The sequence below is a fragment of the Rosa rugosa genome, chromosome 4 (assembly GCF_958449725.1).
Source record: "Rosa rugosa chromosome 4, drRosRugo1.1, whole genome shotgun sequence".
In the NCBI taxonomy this organism is placed as follows: domain Eukaryota; kingdom Viridiplantae; phylum Streptophyta; class Magnoliopsida; order Rosales; family Rosaceae; genus Rosa; species Rosa rugosa.
Window position 1 is genome coordinate 21,777,318 of NC_084823.1, and position 17,455 is coordinate 21,794,772.

General features: G+C 38.9%; 1 protein-coding gene across 1 annotated transcript; it reads right to left on the bottom strand.

Moving 5' to 3' along the window:
* Positions 1-6,652: 6,652 nt before the first annotated feature.
* LOC133744513 (uncharacterized) lies at positions 6,653-7,639 on the bottom strand. The gene has a single exon (XM_062172609.1). The coding sequence runs from the start codon at positions 7,637-7,639 to the stop codon at positions 6,653-6,655; it is 987 nt and encodes a 328-aa protein (XP_062028593.1).
* Between the last annotated feature and the right edge of the window lie 9,816 nt (positions 7,640-17,455).

Genomic DNA, 17,455 nt, shown 5'->3' on the forward strand with positions numbered 1-17,455 from the left:
TTTTCAAGCCATACAAGTGGACAATTTGGGTGACGTGGAGCTCATGTGGCTGTTAGGCATGCACACATGGGTAACCTGCTCTGATACCATGATAAAGTAATATGAGATTCACATCCAAAACCAATTGGCAATGGATGGGGTGGCCCAAACCCTTATAAACTCATAGGCAAGGTCCCTTTTTTCCCATGAGGGATGTATATATTCTCAACAGGTGGAGGCAAAGTTCAACGAACAAGATCAATGAGGTTCTTGTCAGCGTAAGCATCTTCAGCGGAATCACTCCACAACATAACCAAAATCTACTTGATTTCCCCTATAACAAGTTGAAATGTGTTTACCTCATTTTACATTTTCTGCCCGAACCCAAGGGCATTCATGAATGGGGAGTGAAATTCACACTCCCCCTTTCATTATTTGGTCAAAATTCTTATAAAAAGACAAAATTTAAGTTAGTAAAAACAAATCCAAGTTACCAAAAAATGAAACATGGAGTGTGGATTGTAAGAGAGGAGTGTGGAATTCGCTCCCCTTCATGAAATCTCAATTCAATATTATAGTTTGAGAGAGAGAGAGAGAGAGAGAGAGAGAGAGAGGCTTACCAAGCTGGTTGTAGCATTCAGATTAGTAAAGGATTTAGTTAAAGAACCAATCAGGAATATCTTATAAACTAAAGAACCGATCAGGAACATTTTATAAAATGGTGGATGAGTGACTTGGACAGAATAGAGTACCTAATATGTAATGACCTATATTTTTGTGTTAATTTCTTATATTTTTTCGTGAAATCAATAAAGGTCCAAGTTAGTACAAATTATGGTGTCGGTGCCTTGTTCTTATGATTAATCGGGAAATAGAAATTATTTCGGACAATTATTCGTTCGGAATGCTTCGATTCAAGAGTTGACTTTTTATACGTTAGGATTCTGTGAAAACTTCCTTCACTGAAATCATAGAGCGCGTTGATATGAGTTCGTAGACATGCAAAACGCAAAAATCGAAGTTCGTATGAAGAAGTTACGGCCATCAGAAAAAGTTTCAAATTTAGGATAAATAGAAAATTTTGGAAAAATTATCAGAAAACCCTACTTTCCAAAAAAGGAAAATTCGGATCCGATTTTTCTCCTAAACTATGTCCAACCCAGATTTCTTCTTCCGACCATATCTCAGCCCGGCCACCATTGGCCCCACCACCGGTCCCAATCTCTTCGTCTCTCCTCCCTCATCAAGTCTGTGTCAGCTTTGTGGCATGATTCGGGCTGTAGAAGGCGCAGCAAGGCAAAGAAGGGTGGTGGCGGCGCTGCTTCGTGGCATCGTTGGAACTCTCGATTCCGGCCATCTCCAGCGCTGATTCTGGAGGGCTTTTGAAGCCTAGGAGACGTACATTCTTCCCTCCAAGCGGCTTGCAACTATTTGAAGTGTGGAGGTCAAATCGAAGAGTTGAAATTCTAGGGTTTCGATCGGCCCCTTTTCTTTCAAGGTAAATTCCAGCCAAATGGCTTACAATCTGACTTTAGTGTAGTTGTGAAAGTTGATGTATATGTTGTGGGGAAGATTTTGGCATAGGTATCATGACCCAATTTAGGGGTTGCGGCAGCGTGTGAAGCCCACACTTAGCCACTGCCGGTGGAGCGTGGTGGCGCGTCCAACCAGGTTTTTGGGTTCTGTTTACATGGTTGTCACCTACTCGTCGATACGAGCTTGTTGATATATCAGTGGGTCATGTTGTGATTATTCGAAGCATATCATGCTAGATTTACGTAATTTCAGTTTCCTCTGTTTGCGATCCGTGAGGATCCGACCGTTGGATCGTCTTTTAATTTTGAAAAATTGATCCTAAAAGTGTTTTGAAGACCTTGGGAGGTCTCGGAGGAAGTTTTGTCTCGATTGACGAAATCTTCGGTTTCCGGTTCAAATGCTAGGTTCGAACCGTAACCACTTTCGTTTTAATCGTGTATTGAGTTGAGACCTTATTTTACTTAGGTTATTGACGGAGTGTGTTCTATACTTTATCTCGGCTGTAAGAGAAGTGTGTGTGTGTGTGTGTATATATATATATGTGTGTGTGTGTGTAAATGAAATATATTTTGTTGGTGTGGCATTGAGATAAGCATAATAACTGTGATTTTATTCAGGTTATTGCTTTGAGCATTTACTCTTTTTGGGAATGCAATATATCATGTAATTGTTGATTATGTTGTGTTGAAAGAGTACTTGAGTTTTGGGTGTAACATTTTGAGTCTTGTGTGACTTTTCAAATGTTTTTGGTCCAGGGATCTGGTGTCACAGTAATGACAGAGGCACGTTTCATTGGTTTAGGGTTTCTGTAGAGTTCGCGAGAAGGGACTTGGGATGTTGTTCAATTTACTATATTTATATATATGAAAGATGTGTTCACTTAAAAGGGGTGGAAAGGTCGATTTGGTCCTTACTGTTCGAGGAGAATATGAAGCTGGTGGAGAAGTTGTTTTTAGCCTCGGTCTTATGGGATAAGAATAACCATGAGATTTGCAAGTCACCGGCTCACATCGACATAAGAAAACAAAAAGCCTGGCCTGGTAAAGGGGAGAGAGCGAGGGAGAGAGAGAGAGAGAAGAGGGAAGAGGATTTGGTTTCGACAGTACCGAATTTGTGGCTTTAGCGAGTTTGGCAAGAGTCTGTGTGTAAGTTTTCTTCCTGTTTCTGCTGCTATTGCTTTTGTCAGTTTTTGTTGTTGTTGGTTTTGAATTGGTATGGGTTTCTTTCTGCGTTTTGGGGATTTTGTTTGTATGCGGGTATGGGTTGTTGATGATTCATTGGAGAGGTTTCAAGTTATTTTAGTGTTCAGCAGTTTCAAGATTTTCATCAGATAGTGGCTCCTCATTTTTTATGGTGGATGTGTGTGTATTCGATTTGCTTGATTTGTGACCACTTTATGATTTTAAAGTTGGTTTTTGTTTTAAGATTTTGATAGAGATTGAGAATTGTTTATACTGTTGTTGGAGAATATGTAACAACCAATGGGAGCACGAGTAGGAAGATATAGAATGGAATTTAGCGTTTTGTGAATTAAATTAGGCATGCAATTTTGATAGAATGGAATATGTAGTTTGAGGCATTTTTCAGTAACCAAATTTGGTGGAAACTTGGGTAGCTCTTTTAGGACTTTAATTCTTTGTTGCATATAGATTACTTTTCGGTTTGAATCAACCTGTAATAACTTATTAGGATGCTATAAGCTTCATATTAGTTATGCTTTGATTTGCTGTGCTTATCCTCAGTTCGTTAGTGGTCTTTTTAAGCACTATAAAGACATTTTTAGTAAAAACCAGAAGCATAGCATGATTCATGCTTGCAGTCTTCTTGATCCCTAGACCACCATCACTCTTAGGTTTACACACAGCTTCCCAGTTGAGGAGATGGACTTTCCTTTTTTGTTCAGTATCACCCCATAAAAAATCTCTATTCAGTTTGTCCAACTTATCACAAATATGAATAGGTAATTTTGCAGTTTGCATTGAGTAAATAGGAATAGAAGAGCTAACACTTTGGATAAGAGTTATCCGTCCCGCCATATTCAAGGTCTTGCTTTTCCAGCTAGCAAGCCTAGCTTGAACCTTATCGACAATCCCTGAGTAAGTATCTTTGTTAACTCTACCATGAATTCAGTAAGGGCATACCAAGATATTTTCCAAGGTTATCAGTTAAAGGAGATCCACAAATAGTACTTATCTCACCAGCAATATATCTAGGAATATTAGGAGAACAATACACAAGGGATTTCTCAAAATTGATAGTTTGTCCCGACAAAGCACAAAAAATATCCATGCATTTCTTTAGAGTCCTAGCATGATGCACACCAGCTTTAGAGAATAAAATAAGATCATCTGCAAAGAACAAATGGGAAACACAAGGGCCAGACTGGGAGGAAGGAATAGGTTTCCATTGATCCACTTCAACTGTAGAATTGATTAAATGTGACAACTTTTCCATGCAGAGAACAAAAATATAGGGGGACAACGGATCCCCTTGTCTAATGCCTCTACCACCATTGAAAGAAGTCGATAGTTCACCATTCACAATAATCTGATAACTTGCAGATGTAATGCAACTCATGATCAGCTTGATTAGTAATGGAGGAAGTTGGAGTTCAAATAATACATGTTCAATAAACTGCCAGCCAAGCTTATCATAGGCCTTAGACAGATCTATTTTCCATGCCATGAAACCCTTAGCTCCCTTAGTATTTTTGCATTTATGCAGAATTTCTTGTGCAATCATAATATTATCAGAGATATGTCTGCCAGGTACAAAGCTAACCTGATTGGGGCTGATCCAGCTACAGAGCAAAGGTCTAATTCTTGCAACAATAATCTTGGAAATGATCTTGTATAGGGTACAACATAAGCTAATTGGTCTGAACAGTTCCATATGCTGTGGGCTTTGAGTTTTGGGTACAAGAGTAACCAGAGTATGATTTAGTCCATCGGGGATAGTGCCAGATGAGAAAGCATTGCTAATTAGCTGAATGATAGCTGGAGAGAGCAGATTCCAATGATGTTGATAAAATAAAGCATGAAACCCATCCCATCCTGGAGTTTTCATTCCACTGATATTGAAGAGGGCATTATGAGTATCACTAGCAGACACATCTCTAGTCAGTCTTTGATACTCAGTGCTAGCAATTGCTGGAAAGAGCCAAGGTATGTGAAATCTTATATCAGGTAGATCTACTGCAGAAAACAAACTACGGAAAAAAACCATAACCGTTTGCTTCATAGTTGCAGCCTAGGGTCATCAGATCAAACACCATTTGCATAATAAACCATCAATCTTGTTTCGTCTTCTTCTAACCATTATAGTTAGGTGGAAAAATTTAGTATTCCTGTCTCCATCCTTTAGCCATTTGTCCCTAGACTTTTGCTTCCAAAATAAAGCCTCCGAATCTCTAAGTCTTTCATACTGAGCAATGAGAGCCTTCTCCAAATTAATCAGAAACGGATTATCATATCTTCCTAAGCTTCTTTGTATGCCACATATCCGAGCAACCAGTCTTCTCTTCTGTTTAAATATATTCCTGAAAACATCTTTATTCCAAGAAGATAAGGAAGTAGCAAGATAGAGTAGCAATTTTATTCAAAATGGTGCCATGGCTGTTATTCCAATTGTCAGTAATAAAATCACCATAATTTTCATGTTGCATCCACATGAGCTGAAATCTGAAAGGAGTGTCAACTCTATAATTCCTCGCATCAGGGTGCATTTTTATAAGGATGGGACAGTGGTCAGATTGCATTCTAGCTAAGTGCTTAACACAAGCATCAGGGAAAAGAAGTCTCCAGTTACAATCACAAAATCCTCTATCAATACGTTCCTTAACCCAATTATTTGTCCATGTGTAGGCAGCACCTTGATAACCCATATCAATCAGGCCATTTCTAGAAACCCAATCCTGAATACCACCAAATCTACATCTAGCCCCTCCAATCTTGTCAGAAAAAGGTAACAATTCATTAAAGTCTCCCACAAGCATCCAAGGAAGGCAAAATCTAGCAGCAACATTATCCAAATAGGACCATATACCACTACGAGAGACATTACAAGGACTAGCATAAATTCCTGATAATAACCAATCTTGGACACCTGTACGTGCAGCGAACCTTTACTGAAATGGACTGAAAAGAAGTATCAACCACAGTAATTTGAACTTTAGTGTTATTCCACAACATCCACATACCACCAGAAAAACCATTAGCCTCCCTGACTTCAAACTCATTGAAACCCAATTTTAACAAAGTCTTTTTTGCTTTAGAGAATTGCACTCTAGGTTCACAGATTATTAGAAAATTAATCTTATTCATTCGAACTAAATCTATAACAGCTGTTCTAAATTTCTCACTCCCTGCTCCACGAGCATTCCAAAAGAGAATGTGATCCATAAGACCAAGTAGCCAGGAGGAGGGTGGAAACCCAATTCAAGCATCAGCCATAACTTCCCCAACTTGGGAAGGTTGGTTATCATCACTATTCAATCTGCTATTCTCAGCAAATGTCTGTTCAACAAAACAATCAAAAACTTTGTTATTGGAAACTTGTTCAGTTTCTATCCGGAGGACAATGACCAAAGATAGCAGAAATAGCATTACCAAGCACATTAGCATCAACATTTTCAAAAGAGAGATTTTTGAAGATGTGAGGCTGGTGTTTAGTAGCAGAAGAGATAGTACCTTTGGTTTTCCTTTGGTATTGCATTGCAGCCTTTGAACCATTGCTATTATCAACATTATTGGACACATCTTTCATTGGAAACCTTGACATAGTTTTGATGTACCCTGAAGTAGAGGCACCAGTACTGGAATCATTAGTTGCTGAATTGAATCCCGCCTTAGCAGAACTTGGCTTGGTGAAATTCTTTTTCTTATCTTGGAAACTAGTCCACAGTTTCACAATTGGAGGAGTTGATGGCTTAGTGGTATTCTCAGTAATGGTCTTAGGTTCAGTAGAAGGCATAGCATCCTCATCCTGCAAAACAGTAAACCTTGAACCCTTATTTGTATTTTTCTTTGCTCCCCCACCATCAATGGTCTTCTTTTTATTACTGTAATTCATCAGCATCCATGGTCCCATGCAGGTCCTCCTTAATAATTGAAGGTTGAGCTTGAGAAGTGTCCATATCCTATTGTGATTCCGAATTTCCCTTGGAGACAATAACCTGGTCAATAGTGTTGCTATCAGGTTCACTAGCTTGAGGATTAGCATTTGGCACGGCATGTATGGTTGGGCATTTATCCTTAGAGTGGCCAAAGCAACCACATTCAAAGCATATCATGGAAATTCCTTCATAAACAACATGGTAGGCAACAGATTCCACTTCAACATAAGGGCGCAGGGGCTTACTGAGATCAACTTCAATACAAACTCGAGCAAATTTGCCCCAAGATTGGCCAATAGTAACCTGATCAACCTTAACAACATCTCCAAGAATTTTGCCAATTTTAGCAACAGTGTAATCCTTGAAATATTTAACAGGCAAACCACAAATTCTAACCCATAAAGCCATTTTCCCAATAAATTCATTCAAGGGGTCAAAATCAGGCCTCCATTTCCTAACAATCAAAGTCTGACCAGCTAGAATCCAAGGTCCTCCACACAACACACTATTCATATCTTCTTCCAGATTAAACTTAACGATGAAAAAGTCATTGGGAAGGTCAATGAAGTGCCAGCCCCCTTTGACTTGCCATTTTCTTCTTAACCCTTTCAACATGAAATCAAAGGTGTTTGTAGAATTCGGTCTACCCATAAGTTTAACAACTACAGCACAACGCCAATCAAAGTCAAGCTTATTGTGTACCTTCTCCGAGAAAGAAACATTTTGACCATGCTTGCCTTGAGTGTAGTTGCAATCCTCATCAGTGAATTCGAACTCTTCCATCATCGTCTGCCTATATCGATCAACCGGGTTTTTCAACTTACTAGCATAGCTTGAATCAGATTGCTGAATCGGAATGGACTGAGTAGAAGAATCAAGATCTTCCATGCGAAGAGCTTCAAGATCAGAGGAGATATCACCGCCCTTCTTAGTTCGTTTGCGTTGCATCATCAGAGAAACGTTGCCTCCGCCGCTTCCCGGTGGAAGGGCGGAGAACACAAAAGCCGGCATCGCCACCAGTACCTTCAAGGAGCCGGAATTTGGGTCGCAGAAGGTGAAGTCAACGGGCCAGACGGTGTATGAGTTGGGTAACGGCAAAAGGTTTTGGGGAAGGCGCGTGAGGCGCGTTCAGGAAAAAAAGTTTTAAATGTGGAATGTTTTTAACTCCCCTATTAACTTCCTTTTATATGGGTGGATATTCTTTCTTTCTAAATTACAAAAATTATTTCTTTTTACTTTTGAAGTTATGTTTTTCTTGCCTTTTTTTTTTTTTTTTGAAATAAGGGCGGTGCGGCTGCCCTCAGGCCTTTACTAATGAAACGGATGAATACATAGGGGGGACATGATGCCTAAACCCCTCATTACAATACATATCAAGAGAAACTTCGGAATAATACCAGTAGTCTCTACAACTACAATGTATTCAAACATGCACCTGATAGCAAAGAGTGTCATACCGACTACTCCATTTGCTTTACAATGACAGTGGCACATCGGAAAGATAAGGCAGTGCCATAGTACCAATAGATAAGTAGCTTTCCCAACATGCTGCCAATCGGGAATAATACCGACGACACGTCATTTCATTCTACCACCAGGAGGTTGCAACCAATGCATGATTACCCGCCTCGCTAGGGCAGACAAGGCATACTGAGTTTGCAGACAAGGACGAAGCCCACACATCCTCACCAAGGGTTGGCAAGGATTTATTGTATGTAAAATACACCTACAATTGAAACCTACTAAAAGGAAAACATAATACCTAGGACAGACCCACAAGCAAAGGCCCAAAACCACAGTGTTGACCCAAAGCCGTCTGACAAGCCCATAGTCACATAAGAGGCCCAAACCAGCAGGACGACTCCACGACCCAGACCCGGCAGTTATCTCCTTCGCGTCCCCTCTGAGACGAACCACCATCGCTGATGAAACACGCCGCCAAATTGTCGCAACCGGCATCAGTGGCTGGACCAGGCGGTGATCCTGTGAACACCGACGTTGAACCAAGAACTCCAAAGATCTCCAAACACGATGGTCCTCCATGGTGCCCAGTAGCAAGGTAGATCCGGAACGCAGCCCTTCACCAGATCGCCAAAGTCCCGAGAAGAGTGGGATGCCGGCTTGGGTGACCCACGTTGGTGGTTGCAGACATGACCGCCAAAACACTGTGCTCCAACCCCGCTTCTTCTTGTCCCCGTCGCCACTCGGAATCCGGCCTTTACTTATGGGCTGACAAACGAAACGTACTACATCGACGAGTCCGACGACCACGTCACAGGAACGGGTCGCCGGACAGAGCGACACAACCTCAGAAACCTCCAAGCATGAAACCACTTCTATTCCTTTGTAACTGCTGCAGAGCGTGTTCCAGTTGATTTAAAGTTTAGTTGTTTTTTTCTTGCCTTTTGAGGTTTTTAAATGTAATCATTATTCTATTTCTTGATTGTTCAACGAACATCCGCTTCTGTGTAAATCCGGCCTGTGCAGGAGGCACTATCTGCTTCTGAACCCGAGGACGCCTCCAGCAATCAATTTTAGTTTTTATTCATTTCATCACAGCAAGATTCAGACCTGGGATCTAACATTGACCAATTACCATCCCCCCTCTAGAAGCCTTGGGCAAAGCCAATAATCATGACATTCTAACTTCATTAACGGGAAATGCCAGTATAATAATGACAGACCAAGGCTCACTGATAAAGCTCAACCTTCACCACTTTAGGCATTCCTTTACTGAAGACTCCTCAGTAAGCAGACCTAACAGATATCAACTTCATTGACAGAAAGACCGCAGACAAAAGTATGCAGCAGTAGCTTTAATACTCTATTTCATAGCCAAAAAAAATCTTGCAAAACCAACGAACAAGCAAAATAAACATTCCAAACTGATATCATCATGAACAACTTACTAATTATAAACGAACGTCAGGACTAAGAACAATATTTGGAAACAAAAAAAAAAGAAAAGAGGAAAGTAAAAATATCAATTGTTTAGTACAGCAGGATCCCTATTAAATTTTAGATGAGCATAACCCTATGCAAAGAAACTCTCACTCTCACTCTCATTCAGTCTGTTAACTCTTCAATTCCTGTTTATGCTATGCAAACTGCAAAGCTCCCTGTTCAAACCTGTGACAAATTGGACAAGCTTAATAAGGATTTCCTTTGGGGAGACACTGAGCAGAAAAGGAAGATTCATCTCACAAACTGGGATATGGTGGTTTGGGAATAAAGAAGACAGTTGATATGAATAAGGCCATGCTTGCAAAAGCCAGCTGGAGAATTGTGCAGGATGATCAAGGTTTATGGAGCAAAGTCTATATATAAGAAAAAATATCTTCACTATGCCTCCCTATTGCAGAACAATTATTAAAAGCCCTTGAATTGCTCTATCACTTGGTCTAGTATATTTTATGGTGCTGATCTCCTGCGAAAAGGTCTGAGTTGGAGAATTGGTGATGGGACTGAGGCAAAATTCTGGACAGACAAGTGGTCCCCATGTGGCATGCTTAAAAACCATGCTTTAAATCTTGATAGCATTAACTTAAACTCTATTGTCCAAACTTTTTGGATTGATAGGAATTGGAACTTGCCTATGTTACAGGCTAACCTTCCTGATGAGATTATTGACAAAATTATTGCTATCCCTATAGCTGGCTCCGAGTCTCCTGACCAAATTATCTGGGGTGGTACCTCATCAGGGATCTTCTCTGTTAAATCTGCTTACAGGATTCTTTGTGATGAACAGGGATGCCAAAGTTATGGTTGGTTGAGGAACTGGTCCCTTCCTATTCCTCATAAGCTCAAAATATTTCTCTGGTCTTTTGTCTCAAGCAAGCTGCTAACAAATTAACAGCATTTTAAACGAAAGCTCACATCCAATCCTTCCTGCTAGTTCTACATAAACACCAAGGAAACTATGTTACATCTCTTTCGAGACTATCCCAAGGCTAAGCAGGTTTGGCATTCCTTTGCTATCCCTGCCAACATGCTAAATACTTTCAATTTAAATTGGGAAGACTGGATTCTTGCCAACCTGTTGCAAAAAGGCTATCACATGAATAACTTGAACTGGAATATTTTCTTCATCTTCTGTTGTTGGTTTATTTGGAAATGGAGGTGCTAGAGTGGTTTTGATGTGGAGTTCCGTTTTCCTTATAATCCCTCTGAAGTTATCTTTAACTATGCTGCTGATTGGGTTAAGGCTAATTCTAAGCCTAATACTCATTTGATTAGAAATGCTGATATGCTTCCTTGGCTTAGACCTGCTACTGGAAACCACAAACTTAATGTTGATGGATCCAGAGTCAGCAATGGTGCTATTAGAGCAGGTGGAGTTATAAGAGATGACACTGGGGCTTGGTGTGGTGGCTTTATGATTAATGTTGGTGCAGGTGAGGTCCTTCAAGCTGAGTCCTGGGGCCTCTATCATGGACTGCAACTGGCGTTGAGCCTAAAGGTTACTAAATTGGAAGTTGAATCTGACTCCTCTGTGCTCATCAATCTCATGCATAGTGACAATATTAATCTCCATCCCTTGGGAACGTTGATAATGAACTGTAGACAACTGATGCATGAGTTTGAGTTCATCCAGATTAAGCACATCAAGCGTGAGCGCAACATGGTTGCTGATCTCCTGGCTAAGAACAGTATCTTGCATGCTAATGTAAGATCAAATATGGACATAACACATATCATCATAAAGTAATTGATGATTAGCTTAATATCAATCCTAGTTTAACATGGATACAAACAGTGAATCAATACTAGTGACTTAATGAAGTAGTGTATCAATTCATTAAGGATAGTAATCCATTGCTTAGTCTACAAGAAAGGCTACAAGTTGTGATACATTAGGAATCTAACAGTGAAACCTAAAATGACAAGGAATGCTTTAATGGGAAGCTTCTTGAGGTTTAAGTCTCATATATATACAGATGAATTGGTCCCTGATTACTACCACGACTATTGCATAAGTTCTGTCCATTGAGAAGCAAGTTGGTAAGTAACAGAAGACCATATTCAGTGATCAAGTTAAGCAACTGCATAAGATGGAATCCATGCCAGTGATTGCTGAAGGTAAGCCTTGATCCATTTTATGATTGTTGTGCATATGTTATGAGCATGTAATTATGGTTTTACAATTGGTATCAGAGCCAGGTTCACAAATATGAAAAATTGTTTTAGGGTTTTGCAAAACAAACAAAAAAATTTTTTTAAGGGTTTTTGCTTTACGGGTCAAGTAACTGATTAGGTTACTGACCAAGTCACTGGTCATGTAACTGATCAAGTAACTGACCAAGTAACTGGTTAGGTACCTGATCAAGGTAAGTTACTTAAGTCGACTGCTGCATCTGTTTAATTATAAAATTCACGCTTCCGCTATGATTTTTTTAGCAGCAAATTGGGGAAAAAGCAAAAACAGGTTTTTCTGTGAAAATTGTTTTCGATTCATAGCATGATAATTAAGTTTTGATTGTGCTCAAGAACCCTAGTAGCATTCCCGACGTGCATTAGGTTAGAGTAGATGGTGACCGGATGAAATTTACAATTTCTTGATTGTTCTGTGGATTCTTGGAATCGAAACAATTGTCTGTGCTTCAATGTGTATGTGTGAATTGATATGCATGTTCAGTTAATTGATGATATGGTATTGTATCTGTGATTGTGTAAAATTGTATGAAGAACAAAAATCTCCCTGAAATTATTTACACATTGTTAAGGGTGACAGATACAAGAGCTTAATTTTCTAACAAGGATGAATCTGGATAGAATATAAACTAAAAGAGCTCATATGTTTTGTGGTTTTCTGTTGGCATATGTGATTATGATGCACAAAGCATCCTTCATTGATGTTGGCAGAAAACATTGATCAGGTACGTGTAACTGGTCAAGTAACTGACCAAGTAATTGTACCTGATCGAGTAACAAAACTGAAATTGTGTTTTGTGTTTTAAAACTATGCTTCAGTTTTATCTTCCAAAGAAGTGGTTAAGTATGGTTTTAGAATACAAAACAGCAGTATGCATGCTTGATGAAAATAAATACGGATAGTTAGAAATTTTTCTTCTGTCTAAAGATGTGGATAAATTTCTTTGGATAACTTGTTTTCATTGAACATGGCATATTGATAAAGAACTCCAGGATGTTATGCTTCTGCTCAAAAGTGTTGCTTAACATTGTTTTTTGTTATGGACTGATATGAATGCAAGTATGGATTGTTTAGGTTTTTTGTATGTTTTTGTTTTGGTTGCTTAAAGCTAAATAAAACACAGAAAACTTAAAATTAATTTTCTTTACAAAATTGAGAACTCACATGAATTTTGTTTTGCTCCTTAGGTAACTCTTACATGAACTTGAACAATGTCTTGATGTTAACTGGAACAAATTATAGAGCTTGGCTAGACTCTGTGGAAAATTATATGGGAATGCATGAGAACATAGACTATTGCTTTACTGAGGATAAGCCTGAAGAGTTGAATGAAAAAAGCACCAAGAAAGATACTGACCTTTACAAGAAGTGGCATAGATCAAATAGAATGGCTAAGAACATCATCCGAACATTTATGTCGAAGACTGTCAGGGGAAGTATAGAAGAGCCTGAGCTAGCATCAGATTTTTTGGAGCTCATAGTGAAGGAATGGATGGATTTCAAAACTTTTTTAATTAGTGCGGAATTAGTTTAACCATTAAACTACTAACTAAACATAAAATCCATTCCTTTAACCCATGATCTTGGCTTATTGTGATATGTATATAAACATAGCATGCATAGTAAGGAAGAACAAAGAGGGAGTTTATGTTCTACTCACCCTTGGAGCGTGATTTTAATCCGATCCAAGTGAACCACCAAAGTTCCTCTCCTTGATCTCTCCTTGTGTGTGTTTCCTCCACCTTGAAGCACCTTGGATTAAGAACTCCTTCTTGTACTCCTTCTTGTGCTTGTAATCTTCTCTTTGATGTAACAAGTAAAGCCACAAAAGGATATGGCCTCTAAGGATCTTCACCAAGTGAATCAAGAGATGAAGAAAGATGAAAGAAAAGAAGAAATTATGCAAGTGTTCTTCTTTCCTTTAATTTTGTAATGGACCAAGAAAGAACTCTTTCTCTCTCTCTATCTCAAATCAGAAAATAATAGTGTGGAGACACACTTATTCTCTTTGTCCATGCTTTCACTTTTATATAATAGGAAATAACTCCAATTACTAAAAGAAAATATTGACTTTCATAAAGCCAATATTTTGGCTGGTCCATACTTGTTATTGGGCACTAAAAATGTGTCTTGGGCTTTCATTTAAATCTCATTTAGTGAAGCCCAAGTCCACACGAAAAGCCCGACAATCGTTTAGGCCCAATAGGTTCGGTTTTACCCGAAAAACCTAATTATGTCCAAATAATAAATCTAATTAATTATTTGGTCATAACCAACTCTTGTTTAATCTTCTTCATATACAATCTCAAGGATCCACTTATATGGTGTGCGATCTCTTAGGTTCTAATTAACAAGGCAGTGAAGTTTATAGAAACCATTCTATTTTGTTTACGAATCAAAAACTCCATTTTTGATTCTCCCTTGTTATTAGGATTATAAATGTTTATTAATCCTCGGGGACTTCACAAGTCATGAGTGACGTCTTGCAACATATCATGACTACCCTAGTTAATGTAGAATGACAAAGAACCTATTCAATTGGAATTACAATACAATACGGTCCTTCTCTAACACTATGTTCTAAATCACATCATCGGGGTATGGAATTGATATGTCAATCCCCTAATGTGATTTTCATTCTTATGTGATTCTTAGAATGTGATTAAAAACTCCTTTTTAATCTCATTCAATGCTTTGGCCAAAGACTCATTGAATCACATCTTTGAACATACACCTTATTTACTTAAGGATAGAGATTCCTTATTGTACACTCACATGTCTCCATGACCGAATTGATTATACCAATGAATGCATCTATTATATCCATTAAGGGACACAATGTTATTGCATCATCAAGAGATAATCCATTCACTCATAAGACAACTATGGTGTCTCAGGTCAAAGGACTAATTTGTATTATTGCAATTTAGAGTTCAAGTTTGACATGTAAGTAAGACTCCATACAAGAACTCTAATGATCGCGTTCAGTGTACTCTTTAAGTTAAGAGCACCCACATACTTGTATTAGTGTCTCTACACAAATGACAAGAGACATATCATCCTCCATATTGAGCATACATAGTATGTGCTAGTCTTTCCGGATTATCAATGTCCAAGTGATAATCCTATGACTAGGAACCTTTTAGGATAAGAGTGTGAAAGAGTAAAGGTCTCACACATCTAACTCTTTAGATTACTTTCTCTTTAACTCATATTCCTTGGACATTGTTCAATCAAATATTAAATATAAGCAATGAACAATAAACTTGCCCTTTTGATTAATAATAATTACAATAATAATTACATCAAAATGATTGTTTTAGGACACAATTCCTTCAATCTCCCACTTGTACTAAACCCAATCAGCCATGAAACGTACACCCATCTTCTCAAGATGTTGTTCTAGCTTTGCTTGTGATAAAGGCTTAGTGAATGGATCCGATATGTTATCAACAGATGCTACTTTGAGAATGTTAACGTCTCCACGATTAACAATCTCCCTTATGATATGGAAACGTCTTTCGATGTGTTTGAATTTTTGATGAGACCTTGGTTCTTTGGCTTGAGCAATTGCCCCATTGTTGTCACAGTAAAGTGGAATCGGTGACTCAATGGTAGGAACCACATCAAGTTCATTGATGAACTTTTTCATCCAAACTGCTTCCTTTGCAGCCTCTGCAGCTGCAATGTATTCTGCCTCAGTAGTGGAATCTGCAGTAACGCTTTGTTTGCAGCTTCTCCAATTTACTGCACCTCCATTCAAGGTGAAGACAAACCCTGATGTGGATTTTCTGTCATTCACATCAGATTGAAAATCTGAGTCTGTGTATGCTTCCACTTGCAACTCTGATTGCAAATCACCACCTCCATAAACGAGGAATAAATCTTTAGTCCTTCTCAAGTACTTAAGGATATTCTTAACAGCATTCCAGTGTTCTAAACCTGGATTGGACTGATATCGACTAGTTATGCTTACGCCATAACTGATATCAGGTCTTGTGCATAGCATCGCATACATGAGGCTCCCTATTGCAGATGCATATGGGATCTTGCTCATCTTTTGCACTTCCTCAATCGTTTGTGGGCACATTTTCTTAGAAAGGTGAATGCCATGTCTGACAGGCAGAAAACCCTTCTTAGATTGTTCCATGTGAAATCTATTCAACACTTTGTCTATGTACAAGGATTGAGATAATCCAATTAATCTCCTTGATCTATCTTTGTAGATTTTTATTCCTAGTACATAGGCAGCTTCTCCAAGATCCTTCATAAGGAAGGTCTTGGACAACCAAACTTTAATTGAAGATAACATTCCTACATCATTCCCAAATAGTAGGATGTCATCTACATAAAGTACAAGGAACACAACAGCACTCCCACTGACCTTCTTGTAAACACAAGGTTCATCCATGTTTTGTGTGAAACCAAAAGATTTGACTGCATCATCAAAACGGATGTTCCAACTCCTTGAAGCTTGCTTGAGTCCATAGATGGACCTATGAAGCTTACACACTTTATGAATGTCATCTTTAGACGTAAAGCCTTCAGGTTGATCCATATAAAGGTCTTCCTCAAGGTTGCCATTCAGAAAGGCAGTCTTTACGTCCATTTGCCATATCTCATAATCATAGTGAGCAGCTATAGCAAATAATATCCGAATAGATTTAACCATGGCAACAGGAGAGAACGTATCTTCATAGTCAATGCCCTCTCTTTGCTTATAGCCCTTTGCCACCAACCTTGCTTTGTAGGTTTCTATTTTACCATCTGAACCTATCTTTTTCTTGAAGACCCATTTGTTTCCAATTGGTCTAATACCAGGTGGAGGGTCAACGAGAGTCCAGACTTGATTGGTATACATAGAGTCAATCTCGGATTCCATGACTTCTTGCCATTGCTTTGAGTCAACATTTGACATTGCTTCATTATAACTAGAAGGATCATACAGGTTTTCATTGTCACCAAGGAGATTTAACTCCCCAAGGCTTTCATGACACAAACCATACCTCTTGGGAGGTATCCGGATCCTACTAGAAATTCTTGGAGTTTGTGTTATAGTTGGTTCAGGAAGTTGTTCAATGGGAAATGGAGTGTTAGTTTGTGGCTTGTTGGACACTTCCTTGAGTTCTACCATTTGCTCAACATTTCCATCAAGGACGTAGTCCCTTTCAAGGAAAGTGGCATTCCTGCTAACAAACACCTTTTGTTCTTCAGGTTGATAGAAATAATATCCTAAACTATCTTTAGGATATCCCACAAATAAACACTTGCTTGATCTAGCTTCAAGCTTGCCTGCTTCTAGTCTTTTGACATAAGCTGGACAACCCCAAATCTTAATATGATTGAGACTTGGTTTCTTCCCATGCCACATCTCATATGGTGTAAGAGGGACGGACTTGGAAGGCACTCTATTCAACAAATAAATTGCTGTTTGAAGTGCATATCCCCAAAAAGATATAGGTAAATCAGTATAGCTCATCATGGAACGAACCATGTCCAACAAAGTTCGATTTCTCCTTTCAGAGACACCATTGAGTTGTGGTGTTCCAGGAGGAGCTAGTGAAGAAACAATGCCTTCTTGTTTGAGATAATCAATAAACTCATTGCTTAAGTATTCGCCTCCTCGATCAGATCTTAGAGCCTTAATACTTCTGTCGGTCTGTTTCTCAACTTCA

Coding starts and splice junctions, on each gene's coding strand:
- LOC133744513 (XM_062172609.1), bottom strand. CDS start 7,639: ATGCCGGCTTTTGTGTTCTCCGCCCTTCCACCGGGAAGCGGCGGAGGC.